The 27202-nt window shown below is 41.8% G+C and overlaps 1 protein-coding gene across 2 annotated transcripts in view; it reads left to right on the forward strand.

Annotated features, from left to right (window-relative positions):
• MYOM2 (myomesin 2) overlaps positions 1-27202 on the forward strand; it is a 105265-nt gene that overhangs the window by 52775 nt on the left and 25288 nt on the right. For both annotated transcript variants that reach the window (XM_054982628.1, XM_054982636.1), the window contains exons 14-25: positions 1270-1397; positions 2693-2876; positions 4555-4729; positions 5812-5933; positions 7076-7263; positions 10822-10948; positions 15817-15995; positions 16083-16197; positions 19169-19325; positions 19429-19535; positions 23578-23622; positions 24087-24223. In XM_054982628.1, the coding sequence (XP_054838603.1) occupies positions 1270-1397; positions 2693-2876; positions 4555-4729; positions 5812-5933; positions 7076-7263; positions 10822-10948; positions 15817-15995; positions 16083-16197; positions 19169-19325; positions 19429-19535; positions 23578-23622; positions 24087-24223 (1664 nt within the window). The remainder of the gene's footprint in view (positions 1-1269; positions 1398-2692; positions 2877-4554; positions 4730-5811; positions 5934-7075; positions 7264-10821; positions 10949-15816; positions 15996-16082; positions 16198-19168; positions 19326-19428; positions 19536-23577; positions 23623-24086; positions 24224-27202) is intronic.

The following is a 27202-nucleotide window of genomic DNA, read 5'->3' on the forward strand; positions in this document are numbered from 1 at the left end:
CTATATCATCTAGTTATGCAGTAGATATGGTAAGATGTTTTTGTGCCTGCTATTTGCATATCTGATTCATAGCCTGCTGTTTCATGCAAAGTGTGATGATGTCCCACCACACATTTTCTATTACTAGACATTACCTCATTACTAGATATTCCCTGTTTCGGAAGGACCCACCTTTGATAAAGACTAGTTCCAGCTTGACATGGAATGAGATGCAAACTGTGTCAGCCCCTTTGGCTGTAGGAGTAAATCAGGCCAGGTGATCTGGCCAGATGACATACACCAAGATCCTCATCCCTTCTCCAGTTCCACCAAATGACAAGATCTTGAATTGCTTCTTGGTGGTAATTTGAGAGCCAAGGTAGCTGGACTATTGGAATCTTTCATTCCTATGGTATAAAATACATTGGGTTGGATCTACTGTCCACAAACGGAAGGCAATTGCAGAAGTAGATCCTCTCCTCCACCTGCGGACTCTTTTATTCATAGATAAGCCTCTTTTGAGAGTAGTGGGACCATCTGCCAGGTACTGTGCAAGGTTTCATCCAGGAAGAGCGGGGAATAGAGCAAAATGTCTCCTTCCTCTTACACAGGAAAAGCAAGCTCTGCTTTAAGGTTTGCTCTGTTTGTGCAAGATGTAAGGGGCAATTTCTCCAGCTCTCCTCCTTGTAGCAGCTGAGCTGGGGTTACACAGTGCTTCTGGAGGAGGGTGGCAGTGGAGAAGATCTGCTTCCATTTGTAAACAGTAGAATCTGATCCTTCATTACTCATTTTGATGTTGGTGCAAAGATTTCTTCTACAATTTCTGTGTTTTACTTGTATTGTTTTATATTTAATTGCTGTGATCTTTCATGAGCATTATTTTCCTTGCTCGATTTTGAGTAGCAGAAGCGCTTAGTCTCATGTCTTTGATCAGCCCTTTCTTGTATTTGCATAAAGTGCAAAGACTATCAAGCCATTTAGTAGAGCAGATTAAAGCAATTCCAATATGATCAAAGGAATATTAAAAAAATGTTGTGAGACAAATATACACGTTGAAAATTTTACTTTGGCTGTGAAAAATCAATGCTCCCCCTTTTAATTGGCTTGTGTTGGTTTCTCAAAATAGAATGGGGCAGCCTTCTGAATAAACTGCAAAGCTGATATTATAGCCCTTTAATAGCCAACCAATGCACTCTAGCAAGGGAGTTCAGAAAGACAAGCTCCTTCATAAGCGCTGACCTGGGAGGTTAATCTGGCATTTAACACTTACTGAGTTTATTACTCCTCTAGGCGAAGTTAAGATTCCAGGACCTCCCACCAATGTACATGCTTCAGAAACCAGCAAAACATATGTTGTACTCAGCTGGGATCCACCTGTTCCCCGTGGCAAAGAGCCATTATCATATTTCATTGAGAAGGTACTGTGCCATATAGTTGCAGTCAGCTGCAAGGCATTTCATGGCCACATACCATTTACTTTCAAATCATTCTCAGCAGAGGCAAGAAAAACAATAAAATGAGCAAACCCAAGGCTTTGCAGCGGGAAGACAGAAAAAGCATGAGAAGTTATGAGTTGCATTATTTAATATGTGTTGAAAAACAAGGCACAACGATAGAGAGATTTTTCATGTTAAGTTACTTCTGTGGGAAATGAGATCAAGGTGGCCAGTAGTGTTACTATAGGCACCACTAAGAAACTATGACTCTTTAGCCTTCCTGTTACAAAGTGCTAGAGGGATTATATAGTGAGCTGCCTTGAGTGAGTAACAGATAGTGGTAATCAATGGGGCTGTTTTCTTGATGAGGTTAACTTCCCTTATACTAGGGCAACATGGAACCTTAGCCCAACTCTGGTGCCTCATGTTTATTTTCTGTCAACAAAGAGGAAGATGTGTTACTATTAGATATAACAGCACAAGTGAATAACAAAACTATTTGATTCTCATGAATGATAGTCAAGTAATACCTTTCCCACAACTAAGCAATGCTCAGAATGGGGTTCATTCTAAGTTTTCTCAAAGAGCTTCCAGGTTCTCAGAATAATGCCTGCTTTTAAAAGTATCTGGTTTGTAAGTTTTAAAAAAAACCCCTCTGCTCCTATAATTCATAGAGACATAGACCTAGACTTTAATCTCATCTAAATGTTCTGCAGACAGAAGCAGGGCTGAATTTTTCTGATTATCTTGTCCCAAGGAAGACTTGATTCCCACCCAAGCTGTTCCTGGAGGTCCTCCATCCCCTAGGAGCAGAATTTTGAGGGGCATTTGGGGCTTCAGTGGGAGGGGGTGGAGGAAGGTACTCTCTATGAACAGAAATCCTTCAGTCCATAGAAATTTTAAGCAGGAGACAAGCCCATAAGTTCTAGATTTGGAGAGGGCTTAATAGGCCCTTGCTCAGTTCAGGATATCCAAACTGGAGCATTCCTGGCAGATGACTGTTCAGCTTTCATTTGAGATCCCCTCTTGGTAATTTTTTTCCATTGTCAAATTGCTCTTACCATTAGGAAGTTTCTTCTAATGTTCTATTATTCATTAAGCTGTGCATGGACAAACAAGCACAAGATGAAATAAAAAGGCTGCCTTATGTTGCCTTTGAGTTAGCAATCCCACATCATACTAACCAAGCAGATAGCTGGCAGCCTCCTCACAAGAAAGAGGAATTCTTCTGGCAACTCTCACAAGATAGTAATCATCTTTATCATTTTTTTTTATAGTCTGTTGTTGGCAGTGGAAGCTGGCAGAGAGTCAATGACCAAGTGGCAGTAAGATCTCCTCGCTACGCAGTGTTTGATCTTGCCCAAGGGAAGTCCTATGTGTTCCGAGTTTTTTCAGCGAACAAGCATGGGATTAGTGATCCTTCCGAAATAACACCTCCTATTCAAGCTCAAGATTCCATTGGTAAGGTAGTGTTGTAAGCCTGAGCAAAGTCAGACAAAACATTGAAATGATGCTAAAAAGCAGGCTGTTCCATCAACGTATCCAATTTAAACCACACTCTATTTGACAGCATACCAAAGAAGATGGCAATACTGTGGGTAACTGTTAGTTGTACGCAAGTCTAGAGTTATTTGTATATTTATTTAAAACATTTCTAGGGAATCTCTCAAGCAGAGTTCCATGAGCCTAGTCATCCCTTGCAACTATCATTCTTAAAATATATCAATCTAAAAATAAAATAAAAGCTTTCAAATTGAAGTTGTGTTTTTGGAACGTTTAACCATTTATTTAGATCAGAGTTATAAAATGTTATCGGGGCCCTGACCTTGTTGAATGTGTGAGTACTTTCAGAATTTTGAAAGAAGGCAGTAAGTATCACTACAAAATGACTGCCGTAGGGGACCTTAATCTCTTTCATACTTCTAATTTTAAAAAATAACTTCCATTAAATGTAAATTCTGTGGAAAGGGAGTAAGGAATGGAAAGTAGGGAATCAAGAAAAGATTCAGATATTAGTGTAATTGCCTGAGTCTATTAATATTTATCCAATTGAAACAACTTGTGGTGAGTAGCCTTAGTTACCATCTATTTTACAGCAGGGGGCCCTCTGCTAGAGGAATCCAGTTGAAACCATTACTAGGGACCACATAATCCTGTGTACAATGGATTTTATTTGGCATGAGTTTTAAGGTATTTTGGATGTGACAGGTGTTAGGAGAGCAACATGAGTTTCCTTGGCTAATGCTGCAGGAGCGTAAATCTTCCATTCTCTTTCCTCCTTCATCTTTGTCTCTTCTCGAGATTCTCCTATTTTCCTTTACTGATTGTAGTGGGGTCTGTCCCCCCTTTTTCTGGAGCTGTTAGGGCAAAGTAGTCTCAAGCTGTAGGAATGCTGTAACAGACAATCTGAGCCAAACTAAAAACTTTATGCTCTGCCTACTGCCCAGACTTCCTAAAAGCAGCTGATGCTTGGCTCCCCCTCCTCACCAAATTTCATGAGCACACTTGCAACCTGTCTGTCTTTTCATCATCTTTAGTGCACTTCAAAGCCCACTGTAGAAATGACATGGGGTAGGATTCAGAGACTCAACAAAAAAAAATGGAATGGCAGAATGTGAAAGTGGCAGGAAAGAGAAGGAAGGAGTATTAATAGGTGAAAAAGAACAGTGAGAAGAAAGTTATCTGAAAAAAGGATAAAGTGTGCAGGGGATTTTGAATCAAGACAACAGGTTGGCAGGCACCATGTTGGGGATCATGATATATTTTAATCAGTAATCTTGCTTAATTAACACACTGTTGTTATCAGTGTGCCTTTCTGAAGAATCATAATAATATCACTTTAAAGCCACAGGGCACAATATGACCACCAGTGTAATGTCTTGGAGCATGATTCTGTTAAAGTTAAGTGTTGTTAAGGTCTCAGTGGAAGTAATAATCACAGAGCCATTTCCATTCAAATCAATGGGCCTTAAAGCTTTGAGCTTTGGCTGAACTGTACTAGTGTTGCATTGGTTCAGCAGTTGGGATATTCTGTTTTAAGAATTTGTTTGCTGGTACAAGTAGTCTAACCACATAACCACTTACTTCCCTGTATGTATATAAATTACAAATAGAGTAAATGCTTTTTTCTGTGGCATAGTTGTTCCATCTGCTCCGGGACGCATAGTGGCAACAAGAAATACAAGGACCTCTGTTATTGTACAGTGGGATAAGCCAAAACATGAAGAAGATCTGTTCGGCTATTATATTGACTGTTCTGTGGTGGGCTCAAATCGCTGGGAACCGTGTAATCATAAGCCTATCAAGTATAACAGGTATATAAAACACTTTATTTTTTATTTTCTACTAAATTCAGTGTCTGTTTTGTCTTGAATATAGCTTCAGAAACATACACAGCCCCATTTAATATCTAAATGGCAGGACAGTGTGAGCAGGGAGAATTCTTTGACTCCTTTCTACAGGGAAGTAATATTGGCAGGGGGGGGGGAACCCACATCAGTGACTTTACTCATGAGGTTCCTCTGTCCTGACCGTACAGAATTTGATCGCTTTCCTAAGCTATTGTTGTAATTTTAAATTGGATCTCAGAAGGTCCAAGAAGTAGGTGTGATAACCTTGCACACAGAAGATCCCAGGCTCAGTTGTGGCATCTTCATTAAAATAATCATGCATCAAATCTGGGAAAGACCCCTACCTGAAGCTTTGGACAGTTGCTGCCAATCAGAGTACATAATAGTAGGCTAGATGGACTGGTGGACAACTTGGTATGTTCACTTCCACCCTTTAGAAACTACAGCTGGCACAGAATGCAGAGTTCATCTTTCCTGATATTTGTGTTGAGAATCTTCACTGGTTTTCAGAATTTGGACACAGATTCTTATTCTTACTGCTACTACAGCTATGGCTACTACTACCATTTCTGTGCTGCCTTTCCACCGAACTAGGGTCCCCCAGGTGGCAAATAGTCCTTGTGGGTCTCCCAATTGTCAGAATCTAATAAAGACATAAATATTCTCCAGTCCTAATTCATCCAAATTTAAGCAGTGATTTCAGTGGCAGAATGTTACGTCTTATTTAAGGGCATCTCCTCTGGATGCTGTTGTTTATTTTTGATTATATTGCTCTATTTGTAAGAAATATTTATGACAATTTAATCAGGGACAGTACTTAATTCACATAATTCTTGTTTATTCAACTATTAATTAATTTATAGTGAACTTTGAGCAAGTCATTTTGATAAGTAAAAATCCACACCCCTGTAGTCTGGCTTTAGATTCTATTGTCTTTCTGTCTCATTCCCATTTTCTGGAATGGGATTTTGATTTATATATAGGATGGGGATTGTCTCTGTGTAACATAAATTGAAAGTAAAAAATCCCCTTCTTATTTCTTTTAGGTTTGCAGTTCATGGTTTAGAAACAGGAGAGAAATACATCTTCCGTGTGAAAGCTGCAAATGCAGTGGGAATGAGCGAAAATTCTCAGGAGTCTGAGCCTATAACTGTACAGGCAGCCCTCAGTAAGTGACTTTCTGTAAAGCTTAAGGTTTGAAATAAAACAGTTTGCTAACCAGGGCCCATTTCCAGGTGAAATGTTAAAGAAATGGATGTAAAAGCAGTAGATTCCTCTCAGCAGAAAAATTTATCACCCAGTTATAATCCAGTTGCCAAGCACGTTTTCATTTAGATATTAGAAATTGTTCACTGAATATTAATTTTTTTTCCTGTTTGGAAATATTTGCCAAGTATACTGCACACTTTCCCTATATAAGTAAAAGCTGTTGTGGATGAAATGACCTTTAATTTAGCCCCCCCCCTCCAGTCTCCCTGAGGAGACTGTCCTTCTCAAGAGAGAGGGCAATAAACTTCTCACATTGCCACTGAGAAGAGATGAAGCTTAACTGTCATACCGGGCCAGAAGGATTATTGTTTATGTGAATTTTGATAGCTAGTTAAGCCAGAGACTATGTACAAAGTGGGCATGGGTACAAGCTGGCCTGAAGGACACATAAGGGATGGGTGGTTGGGGAGTCCACCCTTCAGGGGAAGGGGTTAAAAAGATCTGTATGTTTTTTGTATGCTCCTGGACCAGGAGCAAAGAGGATGTGTGGGTGGGGGTCAGGGGGGAGAGCATTTTGCCTCTATTTCCTATGCTTTCGAAATGTAACATCTATCCCATCGGCTTGGATTGGGATGCCAGGTCACCTCAATGCATCTCCAGTAAGACCACTTTGAATGTTTTTTTTTCTTTTTAAAGTTCTGACTATCCTTTATACCATGATATTATTTCCCTTGTATTTCTGTCCTCTGTAATATATTTAGTGCAATAAAAGTATTTTATCTCTTTGAGAAGAAGGTTGTGTCAAAGTGCATCCCTGCATGTTTTCCCTGGCATGTAGATAGCATTTGGGGAGGAGGACTTCATTTGAGATGGTGAAAATAGTTAATCTAACTTCTTCCATACTTGTCTTGATATTATGCCCTTCCCCTAGTCTGTTAATTTTTTTTTAAAGGGGGGGACCTTTCACAGATTTCCTTTTGTCATGTCTAGTTTGACCCCGCTTCCCCCCAGTGAAGAGAAGAAACTTGACATTCTTTGTATGGGCTGTTGTATTTCTGGACAGTAGTCTAATGTTCTGCCTGTTTGACTTCTTAAATTTAGCATGTCCATCATATCCTTATGGAATCACACTTCTCAGTTGTGATGGCCAATCAATGACCATTGGCTGGAAACTTCCAAGATACAGTGGGGGATCAAATATTCTGGGTTATTACATAGACAAACGGGAGGCTCATCACCGTAACTGGCATGAAGTCAACTCTTCTCTTACCACAGAGAGAATTTATACGGTCAGTATTCTTTCTCTGTTTTAGTACTTAGATTTAATTTTGTTTTATTTTTACTGTTTACTTTGGTTGTTGTACCCAGTCAGGTCCAAACTACTTACTGGAAGAAAAGTAAAGAAGCAAAAAATTTCATCCATGCTTATATCTGTGCAGCTTCCCTTCATTAGATGAGATAACATAGGGGGCAATTGGAACCCTTGGTTTGGCACAAGTACAAAGCAACATGCCCCTACCATGTGCTGACTCAGCTAGCTCTTTCTGTATTGGGTCTCAAGCACAGGTAGCTCATGTTCCAGCTGCATAGGTAGTCCATGTGAGACAGATCATTTTTCAGCTGCTTAAGGACATAACAGTTTTACAATACATAACAAGTCAGCAATATGGTGCATAGTATGATTTATATATATTTATGATGGCCAGTTAATTCTCCATTCTTCCATCTTGCTGTGATATGACATTGCATTAGTTCATGGTGGACATCAACATGTCATGTATAGAAGGCAGAGTTCCATCAGTGTTAAAGAAGACATTACATAATCATAATGTATATTAAGGATTAGTGAGCAAGGTATCCCAGAGTTTGCAGGTAGGACTATCCACCTCAACAGGTAGCAGGCCTTTCTGGTGATTGGCGGGAGGGTGGGTGGGGGAGGGGGGATCAGCACTTACCCAGACTTCCCAAAACATAGGTTTCTTTAAGAATTGGCCCTGGCATGAAACATGTGCACACTCCCACACTCAGCATGTCAGTTCCAGAAGTGATGTGATTGTGTGGGGGGCTGGGACTTAGTGTGCCCATTTGTCCAGGCTGCCTGCTGATGGTGGGTGATCACCAGGTCACCTGCCTCCTCCTGCTAATCACCAGCAATTGGTGGGCAGAGGGGCAAACTACTGTGCGTTTACCACCACCAGTGGGTATCTGTCAACCTAATTCAAATATATAACATGGTTTATAGATTTATCTTTTCCCTTAGTAAGTAAAATAATAGTAGCTTTAATTGAATTCTTATAATGATGCACCAATATTTCTCTTGCTAGTTTTGTGGTAGGTAACACATAGCAACTCTAACTGAATACTGCTTTACGACTTTATAATCCCTATATACTGTGTGGAATTAGATGATAACAGACTCTGTTGGTAATGGGAAGAAAATGACAGAGGTGTGTCCAGTGACCGTATAGGCTTCTTAAAAATCTACTGACTGTTAAATGGAATCATGCTGAATGATCATATTTTCAGATCCATTAATTAACATTAACAATACTTCAGATAGGGGAGGACAATCCTCTGGGGGAAAAAAGAAACAATCACAAAGTGGAGCCTGAATTCATTAAAACCCATTTCTGTTCCTCTTCTTTCATACCTTTCTTTTCATGGTTTGTAACTGGTTGAGTCCAGGACCCCCATATGGGAAGGGTATACTTTACTGAGGCCCAGGCTGCAATCCCCATTACCATGAGAGGAAAAAAAGGAAAAAAATGAGGATAAACTGCAGATCATGCCTGAGGATATTTATAAAAACGTATTTCCTTGTATCTATGTATCTGTTGTTCAGAATTTGTGAACTTTGCTGGAGCCAATCAGAAACAGTGTTTGAATAGTAATCTCAAGCAATACTCTAAATTGCTGGGCCTCTTGGTAGGGTGGCCAGCTCCAGGTTGGGAAATTTCTGGAACTTTGGGGGTGAAGCATCAGGAAGGAGTGGTTTGAGGAGGGGAGGAGCCTCAGCAGGAAATAATACCATAGAGTCTTCCTTTCAGAGCAGGTGAGATAGGGTTGCCAGGTTCCTCTACACCCAGGTGGGAGGTTAGAGGCCTGGCATCTACCTTCTGATGTACCTGTCATGCACGGTCTGTGCATGTGCACTCCCAGCCTGCGTGATGATATCACTTCCAGGAAGTGACATCATTGCGTAGGCCATGTGCCGCCCTGGGTGCACTCCCGCAAAACACCATAAACAGCGGGTGCAAGTTCTGCTTCTTGTAGGATTTGCAGGCCCAAAATGTATGTAAAGAAGGAAATCACAAACACATACGATCAATGCTGCTATGTTTGGTGGTGGCTAGAAATAAAAAACAAGCAGCCAAAAACATAAAGAGATAAAAGAAAGGGAACAAAAATAAAGGAAACCAATCTACCAGTTTTTCAAATCAGACAAGGCCTTTCTGCAGTAAGGCAACAATACAATAACTAGGGAAGCAGATGAACAAATGATCTCAATGTAGAAACTGAGTCTGTGGTAACTAATTTTCAGTATAGTGTGCATAGCTATACAGATTCTTTGCACACCGCCAATAGCTGTGGAAAACGGTGAAAGTTTCAGCAAGCTAGCACTCATCAAAAACGGTGAGTGTTCTACAATGGGGTCAGAACGGTTAAGCCACCAAGCCATCTTGTCTATTAAGTGTGAACTTGCAAGAGAAATTGACTGGAGAAGGGGGCTAGTGCATGATTTTGCAATGAAAAAGGTCAGGAAAATAAAACTTTAAGTTAATTGACCTCATCTTTGTACCCTTGTCAGTCCATTAGTATTTTTAAGAGACATTGACAGGATAATTCCTTTTTAGTGGCGAAAAAGTTATTATTAAACAAAAAGTTGCAGAAGTGGGCATTTTCCAGAAATGCAGACTATGTAACGGTAATTTTATAACTACAATAATCTTTTTTCATAACTACAGTAAACTTTTCTCATGGTTCTCATGAGACTGTATTTATGGGTTGAGGAATTATGGTATTGATGTGTGTGGGAGCATTTTACAAGCTTGTACTGCCCCCCCCGCCCCCCCCCCCCCAAACAATGCCTGGGCCCTGACTGTGTGCATATCTGTATCTGTGTGTGTGCTTGTTAGGGACCCAGATCTCCTGGTGGGGGCAGAGGATCCCCCCACTCTCACCTTTGCCTCCCCACTCACCTGGCCAGCTGGGGGGAAATATGCGGGAACAGGCCTCCCAGGTGTGCTCTTGGGGTGGTGTGATGATGTCACTCCCAGTGCACTGCCCTGGGAACACTGTGCAGCGGTGAAGCACCAGAGTGTTCCCGGGCCTTGCACAATGACATCACTTCCCAGAAGTGATGTCCTCATGCCACCCCAGGAGCACGTGTGTGTTGACAAAAAGAAAGATGAGTGCTAGGTCCCCTCTCTCCCATGGGAATGGTAAGGGGAACTGACAACCCTAGTACATGTGCATGTATACACACACACAAATATTAAGCAACAATGACTGTCAATTAATTTCTTCAGAGATGAACTTCTGTGGACATCTCTTGACTGTTGCCTACAAAAGTTGATGCCTCAAAACCTACCCATTTTAAGTATCTCAGGTCATTTTTTCCTTTTTTTTGTTTTTAATTGCAATAGATAACCAAACTACCTTGATGGCACTTGTCCCAATTTCTGTAAAAGTATTTAGAGCAAGACCTTTCCCCTTGCACATTCATTTTCAAATGGCACTGAAGTTAAATCTGAATAAATGTATGGACTGAATATTTTACAGCCACTTGGAAAGACATAGGAATATTATCCGAATTAATTTTGTTTAATGTCCACTGTTCTGCAAAGGTAGAGGATTTGACAGAAAATGCGTATTATGAATTCAAAATTGCTGCTGCGAATATAGCTGGCATAGGACAGGCATCTGATCCCAGTGAACATTTCAAATGTGAAGCGTGGACAATGCCAGAGCCAGGTAAGTAGTTTGGTTATTTGTAAACTTAATGCAATTTTTTGAATTGTAGTTTTATCGTTTGTCATGCAGTGGCAATAATTAGCACATTAGATTTTAACCACAGTTTGTGTAACCTGTTTTGTTCAAGGAGCAATATCAGATAAATAGATATATCTAATTTAAGAACTGGGAGAGTTCATGTCTATGACAGTGTGATCCCACCTTGTGACACTCACATTTATAAAAGATAACAATGAACAAACTTGGAAAAAATCCCATCTTATTCGGAACAATACAATAATAAATCATATATAACAACAATCATGTAACAAAACAGGCCTTTTTTACTCAAGCAGACCCAGGTCTCAGTCTTTCTGACTTCTGTGTGGTCAGTCCCTTGAAATGCAGCAACTTGTAACTGTTCTCTGCGTAGGGATGCCTTCTGTTCTTCACAGGAGTCTACAACATTAATAGAGGGATCATACAAAGGAGTGTGTCTGAGGTGAGAGTGCTTCTCCCACCCTCCTCTCCCTCTTCGGTTAGGTTTACAGTGTTGTTTTTTTGGTTCTTTCTTGTCACAGCTTCTTTTGGGGGGCGGTTTGGCATCAGGATCCGATCCCTCTGGGGGGAGATGGGGCTTGAGGCCACATCGAACCCCATTTATAGGGGATTCCCATAAGGAATTCAGGGAGCAGGGCCACGGGGCGGTGCCCAGCTCAGGGGCCCTGCCTACAACAGCTCACTCCCTGGTGGCAGGGGGACAATAAGGGGTGTACACCCAATTGACCCCGCTAACTGCCATCCCTCGGTTTTCCCTCCCACAGCAGGGGCTGTGGGGGCTGGAGGGCATCAGCTGGCAGGCGGGTCAGCCGATGTGGGATCCGATCCCCATGCGGGCCAATGCTCCTGTCACTGTTATCAATAAAGTTGTGGCCTTGTTAACTCCATCCGGCTGTGTATGTGTTATTTGTTCGCTGTTGCTCCCTCCCTCGTCCGGCTGCCCATCACCGCTGGGTGGCAATATATTAACATTCTGGTGGGAAACTGGACAGAGGGTTGCTTCAAACTCCCCCCCAACAGGAGACCAGCATGGAAGCCCACCTGGACCTTGATCTCAGCCATATGCCTGGCAGAAAATCTCTGTCTTGCAGGCCAAGTGGAAAGATAGGAAATCCTGCTGGGCCCTTGTTTCAATGGACAGAGAGTTCCACCAGGTTCGTGCCAGGACCGAAAATGCCCTGGCCCTGGTTGAGGCCAAATGAGCATCCTTAGAGCTGGAAATCACCAGCAGCTGAACAGAGCACCCTCTGGGGAACATATGGTGAGAGATGGTCCTGTGGATATGCTGGTCTCCGTTCGCTAAAGGCTTTATAGGTTAAGATCAAAACCTTGAACTTAATCTGGAACGCCACTGGGAGCCAGTGCAGCTAATGCAGAACAGGTGTTATATGCGCTCTATATGGTGTAGCCATAAGGATATGTGCAGCCACATTCTGGACCAGTTGTAATTTCCAGAGAAGGCCCAGGGGAAGCCCTGAGTAGAGCGAGTTACAGTAATCCAATCTGGAGGTGACTGCTGTCTGGATCACTGTTGTTAGGTCATGGGTTGATAGATAAGGGGCAAGTTGCCTGGTTTATCGTAGATGAAAAAAGGTAGATTTGGCAACCACTGTGACCTGGGTCTCCATTGACAGGGGAACATCCAGGATCACCCCTAGACTTCTAACCATTGGTACAGGCGCAAGTGGCACCCCATCGAGGGTCTGAAGCCATTTACTTGGTCCTACAAAGTAGCTTATCCTCTTTGTATTTTAAAACATTTGTATTTTAAAATGTTGGGTACATTACAAACTGAATTAAACAGCACTTTCTGAGTAATGTGTTTTGTTTATTTGTAGGGTTGCCAGGTCTCTGGTTTTCACCCAAAAAGTCCATTATTTTCTTCGACTGTCCAAGGGAAATGGAGTAAGAATACCGGACATATAAATATATTTTTGTGGTGAGGAGGAGTGGATTTCCTCCTCCTGCTAGTCATCTGGCAACCCTAGCAACATCCAGCACAACCTCCAGACTGAGCAACCTTGGCACTCCATTTCCTCCTCTTCTAACTTGGAGGATATGTGCTGTGCTCTTCCTCCTCCTCCCAGCCTATATTTACAGTATAGTTAATGGCAACGATTATTGCAGTCTCTTTAAAATAAGTAATTCATAAGTGAAAGTTTATTATGCATCATTTTTAAATACAATACAATAATGTTAAGAATAGTTACATTCAAATATATTATTTACAATAATAAAAATGTTTTATTAGGGGGTGAGTCAGTGCGGGGCTGGATAGATGGGGGGCAGGGGGGTAGTCTGCCCCCAGCGCTGCCAAAGAGGGGGCGCTGGGTGCAGCTGCCAGCTGCCGGGAGTGCGTGGGTGGCAGCGCGGGGGGGCTGGGAGGCCCCCCCGCCACATGGACCATGTCCTGTGGGGCAGGCAAAAGGCAGTACGGGGGGCTGGGAGGTTGCCTGTGCCATTCACCTGCCCTGGCTGGCTTGCTGCACGCCCCCTGTCCTATGGTGCAGGTGAATTGCAGCACGGGGGCTGGGAGGCCACCCGCGCCATTTGGGTCACAGCCTGCCCCGCAGGACAGGGGGTGGCCGGCTTGCTGTGCGCCCCTGTCCTGCGGGGCAGGTAAATGGCAGCACGGGGGGCTGGGAGGCCACCTGCGCCATTTGGGTCACAGCCGGCGAACCACACGGGCCGCACGCTCCTCCCTGTGATGTCATCACACAGTGCCAGGATTGTGTGCACACTGTGCACACACGCAAGGAGCCAGACTTGGGTTGCCCTGGGTTCCAGCAACCCTAGATTCAGCCCTGAGTGAGTGGAAGGCCATTGGCATTATTCCAGTTGTTACAGTTAAAAAACCCTTAGCAACAGCAGCCTGAGGACTAGCCCATCCCACCCAGGCCAGACTGCCTAGAGCTAGGCATGTAGGTGACCTCTGCTCTGGTGGTGGCTGGGTGAGGGAGGGGAAGCGGTGAGCTGGGCTGGGCCACCTCCAGGCTGGTGAGTGAGTAGGAAGGGAAGTCTATGCTCAGCTCCTTCCTACCTTGGCAGAGCCACTTCAGGAAGTGGCATCATTGTGCCGGGGCCAGGAACGCACATACGTGAAGCGCGCACACAGAAATCTTTCTCCCACTGGGTACTAGGGGCCCCACTCTCTCCTGTGTCCAGTATTTTACCAGAAACCATCTGTCAACCCTATTCATTTGATCTTTATTTTTCAGTGATGTGTTTTTAGCAGCAAGGCTTTTCGAACCATATTTATTTATTGGTTTTTTTTATTTACACCCCATCCTTCTCCCCACTGGGGACCCAAAGGAGCTTACATTGTTCTCCTCTCCTGCATTTTATCCTCATAAAAGCCCTGTGAGGTAGGTTAGGCTGAGAGTATATGAAGGGCCCAAGGTCACCCAGCAAGCTTCCATGGCAGATCAAGGATTCATTTGTACCTGGGTTTCTCAGCTTCTAGTCTGACAGTCTAACTACTGCACCACACAGGCTCTGTATAAAGAAAACAGCTATTTTCATTCTGATGTCAAGGGAATTGTTCCTTATTTCTTGGAGGCCTTTCTCTAACTTCCACTTATCAGCCTTTCTGCGTGTTAGTCAAACATGCCATACTTTGCAGATGTCATACTGTTATATACTTCAAATTTCATTCCAGACCTTTAGATTCTGGTAGTTCAATTGCAAAACATGTTGGATTTATAGGTGCTCTGTCCTGTTGTCCACTTTAAAAAATGAATCAGTATTAAATTAAGTTTGAAGATTGGCATAAGCCTACTATGGTTCTCCTGAAATGAGGATATGTGAATACTAGGGAATCAGTGCTATCCAAAGCAGAGTTTACACTTTTCTAAGATAATAGATTTCAATAGACTTCAAATGGTGTAACTTTGCTTAGGATGGCACTACATACTTACTTTCGGGGTTTAAATACGAATATGTGGACTTATTCATTCTTGGCTACAAAAATGTATATGAGAGTGTTTTCATACTTTGGTGAGGCAAGTTTCATTGGAACTATTTCAATACAGGAATATAGTTTTATAGAAATTTAAATCTGAATGTTCCTCTATACATTTCTTGCTCTGCATGAAAAATACTTTTTCAGAAAACATAAGCAGGTAGATATAAAGTCCCCTGATATACATTTCATGTGTGCTACTGCTGGGGAAACAGCCAAATCAATATAGCTGGACACAAAACCATTCACAATCAATAAAAGAGTTGATTCCAAACTCATTGTACAGCTTGGTACATTAGAACGATGAAATAAAACTGCTTTATCATTAATTATTCATATCCAACCTCTCTCACACAAATACTGTTTGGATTCATAAAAGTTCCTGCTAAAACAGTTGCTATCTCAGAATGAAACTACAAGGCTTTGTTTAGATATATATGCTCTATCAACATATTACACATTAATACTAATTAATAATTATTTCCTAAGGAATACAACAGGTGCATACACGTGCCAATTGGCAACTTTCTCTCCAGTGGGAAGGTGTGCATGTGACCAATTTGTAAGCTTGTAACTTGTGTTGTGTTACCAAATGGTGAGGAAAACTTAACTGATTTTGAATTGCGGAATGGTGAAGACGTGGTAGAACATTGCAGACAACATTGCTTACGTATAGACTATGATAAGTTATCACGTGGTAAATTCATTGATATTCAATCAGGATGGAATGAAATTGTATCAGGAAGCAGATGGTAGACTAAGCACGAAAATGATTATATGGGAAAATCCATTACTTCTACAGAAAAATGATATGAAATTGTAAGCTTCACAAGGAATATCTTTTGACTAAATTGCTGGTCTTCTTTAGGTCCTCCCTATGACCTTACATTTTGTGAAGTTAGAAATACATCTCTTGTGATTCTTTGGAAAGCTCCTATTTACATTGGCAGCAGCCCTGTTAGTGGATATTTTGTGGATTACAAGCAAGAAGAAGGTGAAGAATGGATCACGTTCAATGAGAAACCAACATCACACCGTTATTTGAAGGTAGAAAAGAATTTTCTATGGTATATATATATATATATTTTAATGGCGACATTTGTTACAATTGAATTATTGTGTATCTCCTTCAAGGTTACTGAGTTACAGGAAGGCAGAACCTATGTATTTCGAATTCGTCCAGTGAATGATGCTGGCATTGGCAAGGCATCTGATGTTTCTGAAGCTGTGTTGGTTCAGTCTAAACCAGGTATGAAAATATAACATGCAATCTAACCAGTTTTTCCACTGATGAATAAGAAAGGATAGGGTTCCCCTATAGCCACAAAAAGGCTATATGGAAGATCATGGAATCCGCACGGGCAAAATACATGTGGGAATGGGGGCTGTAGGACGGAGCAGAACTGGGTGACACTGAGTGAAAAAGCTCCTTTGATATTATGTTCTGTGGATTGGATCCAAAGGTTTCCTTTTACTAAATGACTAATTTCTGCTGGATGAATACTTGTTTTGCTGAAGAAAGGAGTTAATCTGTGTGAACCCATGTGCCAATTAAACTCCTCGTCATAGTCTCTGCTTACTGTGTACCCCCTAGAAACATTTATTCTTTTTCAGCTGAGGCTTTTGCCATTAAGAACAAGGGGACATGGCTCAGTGACAGAGCATATGCTTTGCATGTAGAAGGCCCCATTCCTGGCATCTCCAGAATTAGGTAATAAGTGATGTAAAAGACTTCAGCTTGACCCTCTGAAGACCCATTCTCAATAGGAGTAGGTTATACTGATCTTGTTAACCAATGGTTTGACACAGTATAAAGCAAATTCACAGTGTTCGTGTCTCTGTGGATGGCCTGCCTGAGGCGGTCCACAGGGCACTGTTAATTTTGGTTTTCCGAAAGAAATGTTGACATAACAGCATCTTCTACTTGATAATTTAAGGATTCCTCTTAATGAGTCAAGTATGTTAATTTATATATGTTATTTGTTTAATGTTATGATTAATGAGTTTTTAATATTTTTGTGTTTGTTGTATGATAGCTTGGTCATTTCAAAGGAAAGCTGTTATAAATATTTGAAATTAATAAACGAATAGCTACTGGATTCATTCCAGGACCAGATTATGACATGATGAGCCCCCAGTCTATATTTTATTTGTCTCTCAAAAAGGAAACTGAAAATATAAGTTGTTGCTGTGGTTGGTTCAAGCCTGGTTGGGTGGCAACCAATGGCATAGGATAGGGATGCTTTCATTTTCTTCTTCTTTAGATTGTGATGCCTTAAACTGTAGTTTATCCTTAAATTTGGTTCTAATCCAGTGTTCTAAACTGCAGAAAGATATATAATGTTTGTGTTTAATGATATTTTTAATGATATGGAAAATCTACTAGTTATATATGAGATAAATAGTATGGGAATCAGCTGATAATAAGAAATAATATTTTATACATGGAGAATAGGTAACAGTAGCCTAGTTACTTTTATAACACAGAACAGAATTTGGTGATGTTACCTCTTACTACACCCTGCAACAATACCCTGTCTCCAGTCCTAGAAACTAGGGAGTTAAAGTTCATGCTATACAAACTTATTTTGTTTTCCTACCCTGATACTTTTATTTTAATAATTATGGCTTTTAGGGCTGCTTAGTCTTCTAGTCCTCAATAAGGGCAATGCCTGGACTCAGGGTGCCACTCAACATTCACTTGACCTATTATGACAGGATTATAGGCTTGAAGGAAACACAAAGTAGCCTTGATAAAAACAACTAAGAAGTATATTTCAGTGGTATGTGTGGCTTGGTTGTTTCTTTGTTTTCCTTTTCTCCAGTCCTCTCAGTATTACAGTAACAGTTACTGGAGAGCTGGGGCTTGAGAATGTGTAACAGTTACAAATCATATTTCTTGTTTGGCTCATTCACACATAGAACAGAAAGGTTTTTAACTTTTAACTGTTTTTTGACAGGAACAATACAAAACACAGAGCAAATCGGCTCTTCCTTTTAAACTGTTTTTGACAGGAACAGCACTCAATCCCTACCAATCTTCAAAATACCTGAAGTCCCTAATGGATAACCTAAAATCCCTAAAGGCTAACCAGCTGACCTCCTAACCCTTCTCCCATCAAAACCTAACAACCCCCAACTCTGTCAGTTGGCCAGCAGTTAAACTGTCAAAATCCTCCTTTTTTTTCTTTTCAGCATTCCAAATCAACACTTGAAAGTGATTGGCTGTGGCTAATGGAGGGGAGAACTTGAAACTGTCTGTCACGCAACCCTTCAACAGGAAGGGAGTAGGCCATTTTATAGGAGTCAATTGGCTAGAAGGAATAGAATATATAATTTGCAATATACCTTAACTCTGATTGGCCAGAATGAGTGTTTGTCACTTCTATAGCTGATGAAGAAAAACAGGCAGGGCCATCACTGATGGTACTAGTCATATCCTTCCCAGTCCCTACTAGTGGCAATTTTCTTCCTATTGTTAAAGCATACCTGAACTGGCACTGCTTACTATCAAATTTTAAAATATGACATACTTTTGAATAGAATTTTTCCCATTTATGCCTGTTGAATTTTGTGCCTATGAAAAATTTTATTCTGCTATTCCTGCATTTGAACTTTTTCTGTCAAGGCAAGGGAGATAAAATATATGTATGTATGTGAGTTCCAAATTGCTTGTGCTATGTGCTTATAGGAATTTTGTCCATTTGGGGTTCTGGTCCAACCCCATCCTACATACTATGCTGGTGAGGATCTCATCATACAAGACAAAATACACTTGAATTACATGGGTAATTTGAGTGTCTTCTGTAATTTGAGTGTAATTCAAGTGTAAGTCAAGTGTATTTTGTCTCGTGTGGTTTGACCCTGAGTCCTTTGACCCTCATATGTAGATGCTGTGACGAAGGGAAGCCTGAAAAATCTCACCACATGCATGGAATTGATCTCATCATTCTTAGCACAATTAGTTGGCTTATCGTTGTTAGAGACTATGATGTACCTTAATATATAATGTGCAAACTTGCCCCCATTTTCTCCTGCTGAAATCCCTAAAATGAAAACTGTGGGCTTTTCCTCCCAGCCGTGTATTTATTCTGTCTTCAGCAACAAGTTGAATGAGTTAAAACTGTTCAGAATTTAGGTACATGCTTAAATGCTTCATCAAAACTAGAGAGACATGCATTTGTCTCCTTAGTAATTATGTTTCTAATCATATTTTACAGACACCAAGGAAATCTCAGCAGGTGTGGATGAAGAGGGTAATATTTACCTTGCCTTTGACTGCAAAGAGATTTCCGATGCTTCTCATTTTACTTGGAGTAAATTCTATGATGAGATAGATGATCATGAGAAATTTAAAGTAGAAACAATTGGAGATCAGTAAGTTTGACAATCCTTTTACTGAAATCCTGGAAAACTGTATTTTGAAAATATCCCTACTTTTTCAAACTACTGATACACACACATTTTTACTGTTTTTTAGTTCTAAACTGTATTTCCTAAAGCCTGATAAAGATGATTTGGGAACATATGCTGTTGCTGTTAGTGATACTGATGGTGTTTCATCCAGTTATATTATGGATGAAGAAGGTAAGAACAACTATTTTCTCATTTTAGCTAAGATGTTCAGTTTTCTTATAAAACTTAGCAGAGCAATGGAAGACTATTGGTAAACCACCATCCTGAACTCCTTGAAGGAAAGGCAAGCTAAAATATGATAGTGCAGGGATAGCCAACTCTTTGCTTATAGCTCTCAGATCCTGTAAGGCCGAAGAACTAACTAACCAGTCCTGATTCCGTTCGGGTCATGGGACGGAGACTATGTTGGTTGTCCGGGGTCTGAGCCCCAGCCCCCAGACTTGACAAGAGGGAACAGCAGGTCAACCGGGCTGACGGGCAAACAGAGGGGGCAGCCAGCAGCCAGCAGGTCAACCGGTCAGCCAGCAGGCAGTAGGTCAACCGGTCTGACTGGCAAGCAGAGGGGGCAGCCTGGGGACAGCAGGTCATCCCCTCCCACGGGCAAATGGAGCCAGAACCTGCCGGCGCCAGGGGCAAGAGGCAAAGGCCCAGGGCCTCAGGAGTCAGGGGGAGACAGAGAGAAGCCAGCGAGTCCCACTCCCCTGGGGAAGGAAAGGGGACTAAGCAAGGCAGAAGGGGGCAAGGGCAGAGGGATTGGGGGCCCAGCAGTCACCCACCCAAAGACCTTACCTAAGGAGGAGAAGCAGCAGCAGCCCCAACAGCCCAAAGCCACGCCCCAGCTAGAAAATAGTAGCCTGGCCCAGGAGTTGCCAGAAGCCAAGCCACTCCAGGTGGGGCTATTGGAGGCACTCTGCAGGAAGCCCTGGGCAACCAGCCAAGGAGCCGCAGCTGGACCCACCTTCAGCCATCAGCTCAGCCAGGGAGGCCGAGCTGCTAGCCAGGGAACTGCAGCTGGACAGACCTTCAGCAATCAGCCAAGGCAGGGAGGCTGGGCAGCCAGGGAACAAGGCACAGCTGGTGCTGGTCAGTGGGGCCAGATCAGCTACCCCAGCTGCAACTGCTTGGTGCAGCCCAAGACTGGGCTGGAAGAGGGGTGGGGCAGTAGAAGGAAGCCCTATAAAAGCTGGCTGGGAAGAGCCCTGTGGTGGTGGATGTGAGTAAGGAGTGATAATGTGGAGTGAGAGCGGTGCAATGCAAGAGTGGAGGTTTGGAGGAGAGTTCTGGAAGGAGGGGATGAAGAAGGACACAGGGGGCAAGCAGGCCAGGTTGAGCAGGCCAGCGAGGGGACTGAGAGGGAGTCTGGGTGAGGTATACCGCCCCTCCTTTCACAGAGCAGGGTCCTGCAGCATCCCTGGCCCCCCTATGACGTCAGGAGCAGACCGCCCAATGCCACGCCCAGCGGCAGCGGCGGCAAGCCCTGACATTGGTCACCCTCGCAGACTCTCCGTAGGCACCTGGATTGGGGCAGGTCAGTGCTGCTCATCTTGTTAGATCTTTTAGCAGCATTCAACGTGGTCAACCATGAGTTATTGGCCCACTGCCTTGCTGATGTGGGGATTCGTGGGACAGCCTTGCAGTGGCTTGTCTCTTTTCTCCACGGTTGGGGACAGAGGGTGGTGCTGGGCAAGAGACTGTCCGCACGCCATCCTTTGGAGTGCGGCGTCCCACGGGGGCGATACTCTCTTCCCTGTTGTTCAATCTTTATATGCACCCCCTTGCCCAGTTGGTGCAGAGTTTCGGACTGGGTTGTCATCAATATGCAGATGACACCTAGTTGTATCTCTTGATGGGCGGCCGACCTGACTCTGCACCTGACGCACTGTTGAGATCTCTGGAAGCCGTGTCTGGGTAGGTAGAACAGAGCAGGCTGAAGTTGAATCCTGTGAAGATGGAGATCCTGTACTTGGGCTGTGGGCTATGGGAGGCGGGGATCCTTCTCCCAAACTTTGGGGGGGCACCACTTGTGCCCGTACCATCGGTTAGGAGTTTGGGCGTGATTCTGGACTCCTCCTTGTCTATGGAGGGCTATATTGCAGCTGTGGCTCGGGCGGCCTTTTTCTACCTTCAGCAGGCCCGGCAACTGGTGCCCTACCTCTTGGCCCAGGACCTAACGACAGTGATCCATGCAATGGTCACCTCCACGATGGACTACTGTAACTCGCTTACGCAGGGCTGTGCTTGGGCTTGATCTGGAAACTTCAACGGGTCCAGAATGCTGCTGTGCGTGTCCTAACTGGAGCTTCGTATAGGACACACATTACGCCTATCTTGCAGCAGCTTCACTGGCTCCCAGTAGAATTCTGGATCCAGTTCAAGGTGTTGGTTCTGACCTATAAATCCCTAAACGAACTGGGACCAGCATACCTAAGGGACCGTCTCTCCCTGTTTGTGCCCCAGAGAACACTTTGTTCAACCAGAAAACATCTACTGGTAGTCCCTGGCCTTAGGGAGGCTCAGCTGGCCTCTACCAGGACCAGGGCCTTTTCGGTCCTGGTCCCAACCTGGTGGAACTCTCTGTCTGAGGACACTCGGGCCTGCCATGATCTTGTATCATTTAGGCGGGCCTGTAAGACAGAGATGTTCCACCAGGAATATAATGATGGCTAATTTTAGTCCATCAGCACTGATACTTCCACCGGTCTCCCTGTATGAGGGGTTATGGAGGGTCCACTGCTGGCTGCCCTGAAAAGGGGTACAGTAATGTATCTGTCTGCTTCTACCTCCCCTTTTTATATGCTAATGGGCAGGAGTGCAGGACTGCCCGTCTTGGAATGGTTTTATTGATTGCTGTTTTTATGCTCTGTTTATTGTTTTTAGGTTGTATTTTAATTAATGTTGTACCTTGCCCTGAGCCCACTTGTGAGGAGGGCAGGTTAAAAATATAATAAAATAAATAAATCAATAAATAACTTTTGACATTATTTTGAATTAAACTGAAAACAAGCGGATGTATTTCAGTGGAGGAAAGTGCCTTCAAATCATATCTGATTTATGGCAATCCTTGCTGGAGTTTTGCAAGGCAAGAGAGTAACCCAGGTGGTTTGCCATTGCCTACCTCTGCAACGCTTGTCTTCTTTGGAGGCCTCCCATTCAATTACTAACCAAGGCTCGACCCTGATTAGCTTCTGAGATCTGATGAGATCAGGCTTGCCTGGGCTATCAGGGTCAGGGTGGATATATTTTACCCATCACTATTTCTATGCCAAAAGGACTTAACTTTTATAGCACTGAAAAAATGTTTGGGAAAAATATTTTTCAAATTGTACATTTTGGCATGTTGTGAATGTTCACTGAAATTAGAAACTACATAGTAAAAAAATGCTGCACAGAGGGAAATTGCCATGCTGTATCAGTTTTTTCCTTCAGTTCTACATAGCTATGATGATTATTTCTATGTATATTCTATAGAACATGATTGTGTCTGTATCTTCATAATTCATTGATTCATATACATCCCACCTAATGTGAAACCCACCCATTTCCACCACCTATTGAAAACCTACTGAAGCTTCAACTGTATGAAACTTACTTGCACATAATATATTTTGGAATGAGATGGAAATATCTGTTGCCTTTCTTGATTATTCACTTACTAATTTTGTCTTCTCTTTGTTGCTTGCAAACTTGCACACCGTACAATTAGTTCCATTTTCTGAGTCCTTATTAGCAATTCTAATATGCTAAGTAGGCTAATCTCTGTATCCAGCTATGTAGAACCCAGCCTCTTGCACAAGTTCCAGAAGGATTTTCTGACATTTATAATATATCTCTGTAAATACTTCTTGTCCGCCACCTTTCATTCCCTTTTGTAATCTCTTCAAGAAAGCCTTTTCAAAATGATGCACCAGGGAACAGGGTCAACAGATTAAGGGGAAAGGTAGATGCAGGCTTCTTATTGGCTTACTAAGTGAGTTTTCCATCTTGCTTAAATTCTTGTACATGTCATCATCAAGACTTCTTAATTCTGTGGGCTATAGTTTTTGAAATTATCTGTATATTCTGACATGTTTGAGTCTTCATAAAAAATGGGATTTTATAGGCATTTTTCTTATTGAGCTAAAGATTGTTGGCACTTCATGGACTCATACAGTGTTTGTAACATTTATTTTGATGATCTGAATAAACTAAACTTCAACAATACTCTTCATTTCAGAGCTTGAACGTCTGATGACACTAAGCCATGAAATCAGGAATCCAAGTAAGTAGGTCTTCTGAATCTAATATTCAGTCCCAGGAGGAATATATTTACACACTGTTGATTGGAGCAAAGTAATTAAAACTTTTTAAAAATATATAAAGCAGCTTGCTTATCCTTCTATTAATTAAATGCAAATATTAGTTTCTATTTAAGAGCTATCTTCACCACTGCAAATGTGTTTGGGGGAATGGATTCAGCTTGGATATGACTAATATTTACAGGATTATGTATTTAAAAGCCCTAAATAGTGCAATCAATACACACTTCAGCTTGTGCTTCAACTCATACAGAAGAAGCTTTTAATAAACATCTGTGCAAATACAGTTGAGTTTCCCTTTGGTTGCATTTCGCTTGCTTGTTGCTTAATGTGTTCAAAAGCTTTAACCTTCTGGGACATGCATGTTGTGAAGTTATTTCAAACGAGGTTCAAATGTTGACTTTATGCTTTGTTCTTTCCCCGGCAGCAATCCCTCTGAAAGCAGAATTAGCCTATGAGATTTTGGATAGAGGACAGGTTCGTTTCTGGCTTGAGGCTGAGAGCCTGTCACCAGAAGCTAGCTACAGATTTGTCATCAATGACACCGAAGTTGTTGACAGTGATGTAAGTACATACCCAGAAGGAATGTATATGACAGGCTTTACAGAGCAACTTTTGTTTGAAAAGGATCAGCCCTAACAGCGAAGGAACTTTGTTTTTCATGGCTCGTCACCCTATATATAGATGTGGGTACAAAGTCACACACTGCATATGAAACCTGGTCACATGGCCAGGTTAGCAAGTGAAGTACTTCACGTGAAAAATGGAAGGAGGTTTCAATGTATTATTTTAAAGCATCATTGGGTTGGTTGATTAGCAGTGAGTAGACACTGAGTAGGTATTATCAAATCTGGAAGGTTTTACCTTGCTCTCTAAAAAGAAGGAGAGAAAGCCCAACCAAAGAAAACAGATTAGGTAACCCAAAAGACAGAGAAAAAAAGGAAAGAAAAACAAAATAGTTAAAATATCTGTAAGTATAAACAAACAGATATTTTTAACAATTCTTAAGAACATTCCCCATCATAAAAACATGTCTATTGAGGGCCCTGTATGAACTACATATGAGTTTAAACTGCCAGTGGCAGTTTAAAGGCCAACAAGTTTTTCAAGGTATAAGCTTTTGGCTGTCAAAGCTCCCTTCATCAGATACTGGAGCTTTAAGGCTCACAAGCTTATACTCTGAAATTCTTGTTGGTCTCTAAGGTGCCACTGGACTCCAATCTTGCTGTTCTACTGCAGGCCAACATGGATACATACCTGAAACAATAAATTCAAAAGGTCTGAATCACTATACCACATATAAATACAAACACATGAAAATTACACACGAAAAGCAACATTGTATATCATAAAGGAAACAAAACAAAATGTGGTGATATATGTCACAAAAAGCCAAATATGTTTCAGCAAATAGTCTTCCTCAGTGTCACATATTATCAAAAGAGGGGTTAATGTTATCACAAATACACCATTACACATAGATAAAACATTTGCCTCAGCTTTCTTTTCTACCTTCATGCCATCCAATCTCTGTTTCTTACTATCCCCCACCTCCCCTTGACAGGAAAGGATAACTTTCAGTATTATTGTGGGTGAAACTATGGGCTAAGCAGCTCTGCGCTACACTCTCCATATGCAGTGTAGCGATCAAGTTCTGCAAACTGTGCCCTTGTAATTTCTGAGAGTTATGTACACTTAGTACACCCCTGGAACTGAATATATTGGTAATAGCTATAATGGGAGTGGAAGCATATTTGACAACTCCATCCCTCCTTATTCATCTGCACTGTAGTGTCTTTTTAACTCCCCTTACACAAAAAGCTTTCAAAGGTCTTACATAATAAAGAAACATTCTATGGATCTTTTCCATTTTTGTAAACTCTCACGAGCAAAGATAATGTCACTGTTTATATAAAGACAGGCCCAGTAGGAAACATTATCCATTTAGAACGTTGTGATTTTTCTTTCTTTATTTCCACAGTTATGTCCAAAGACTATCACTTTTTTTGCTGTTTCCAGATCTGAATGCTCTCCCTTTCACTCTCCAACTTAGTATTTTTAGCAATGCTTTGAAAGCATTGGCAGAAGAGGCACACTTAAAAAGAAACGGAACTGGAATATTATTTTACCTCTTTAATTAGCAATCCACAGGTGACGTTTACATTTTGAGATTGATGATATTTTTGTGGAAATTCACATAAAAGCCTTGTATTTATGGCTGCCATAAAACCATTGAACTTCATCTTGCTGCATAATGGCAATAGCTAGAAATCTAATTATATTCTAAAACCTGCTTAGAGACAGGCACTGCAGCTGCTGATCATGTTCAATAGACCGTAATTCTAGCAAGAATATCGTCTGGTTCTCAACATTGGCCAAAAATAGATAATTTCCTTCAAAGCCCTAATTGGAACAAATTCTTTCAGACTTTCTTAGAAATATGGTTGAAATGATGTCACATTAAAAACAGGACTAAATTCAGGTGTTTTTTTAAAAAAAACAACAGTTGGCCGTTTTATTTGCAGAGTCTGGCTAGGAAAGGGAGAAAATACAGTACATTCCAAATGTGGTACAAAGTAACAGATCCCCCCCACCCCTCTGTCCAATGCAGTACAGAAAAAACAATTCACTTTTCTGTTTCAATAATGACCTATAATAAATGTGAAATTTGCCCTTAGTTGTGAGTACAGAATGTGGGAACAGCAGACCTATTGCATCTACATGTAGATTAGGTTGTATCAAAACTCCTTTAAACCCATGGAGTTTGCTGAAGCAGATATGCCCTGTTTTACCCTTCCCTCAGCAACTCTCTGTGCCCCCCCCTACGAAGCCACTGCTGGGAGTCAGGGACCCCTCTGGACAATATGCTATGCAAGGTAAAGGGCAACAGCAGTTGGACGAAGTTGCCTCCCATTGGTCTTTTGCGAGTAGAACAGAACTAAATGCCACACAAGAGCAAGGTGTGTGGCATTTGCTTCTTCTATCTTGCCATAGACCCCCATAAAACATAACAATATAGTTCAGAAAGGTACCCCAACTTTCAGCTTTTTGATGGCTGGAGGAAGGGGAAAGCCAAATCCAACTTATTAATACTAATGGGAAGACAGAAGTGCTTTTGACCAATTTGTGTCAGTCTCAAAGGATTTTGCATAATAGAAGTTTTAGAAATTATACAAGACCGGTGCAAAGAAGACTATTGAAGGTGTGAGGAAAAAATGGTATATTTGCAAAAAAACAATGTTTTGCTAAAAACCTTTGCAAAAATATTAAACTTGCAGTATATTTCATGCCACCTTGCCTTTCTTTAGAAGATTTTGAAAAAATGAGTAAAGTCATTAGGAAAGTTATTGCGTAAGACAAGCAATACATATATTTAAAATAAACCCCTTACAAATAATAATAGCGACTGATAAAATATGTTGTTTTTAAAAGATAATCTTCTAAAATAACAAAGGCTTTTAAGACTCTGTGCTGTAGATGCCCAGTTCTGGAATGTGGAGCAGTAAGACATTTCTGTACCCTCTGTAACCATCTTCAAGGCTC

Source organism: Eublepharis macularius, chromosome 1, assembly GCF_028583425.1.
Source record: "Eublepharis macularius isolate TG4126 chromosome 1, MPM_Emac_v1.0, whole genome shotgun sequence".
Taxonomy (NCBI): Eukaryota; Metazoa; Chordata; class Lepidosauria; order Squamata; family Eublepharidae; genus Eublepharis; species Eublepharis macularius.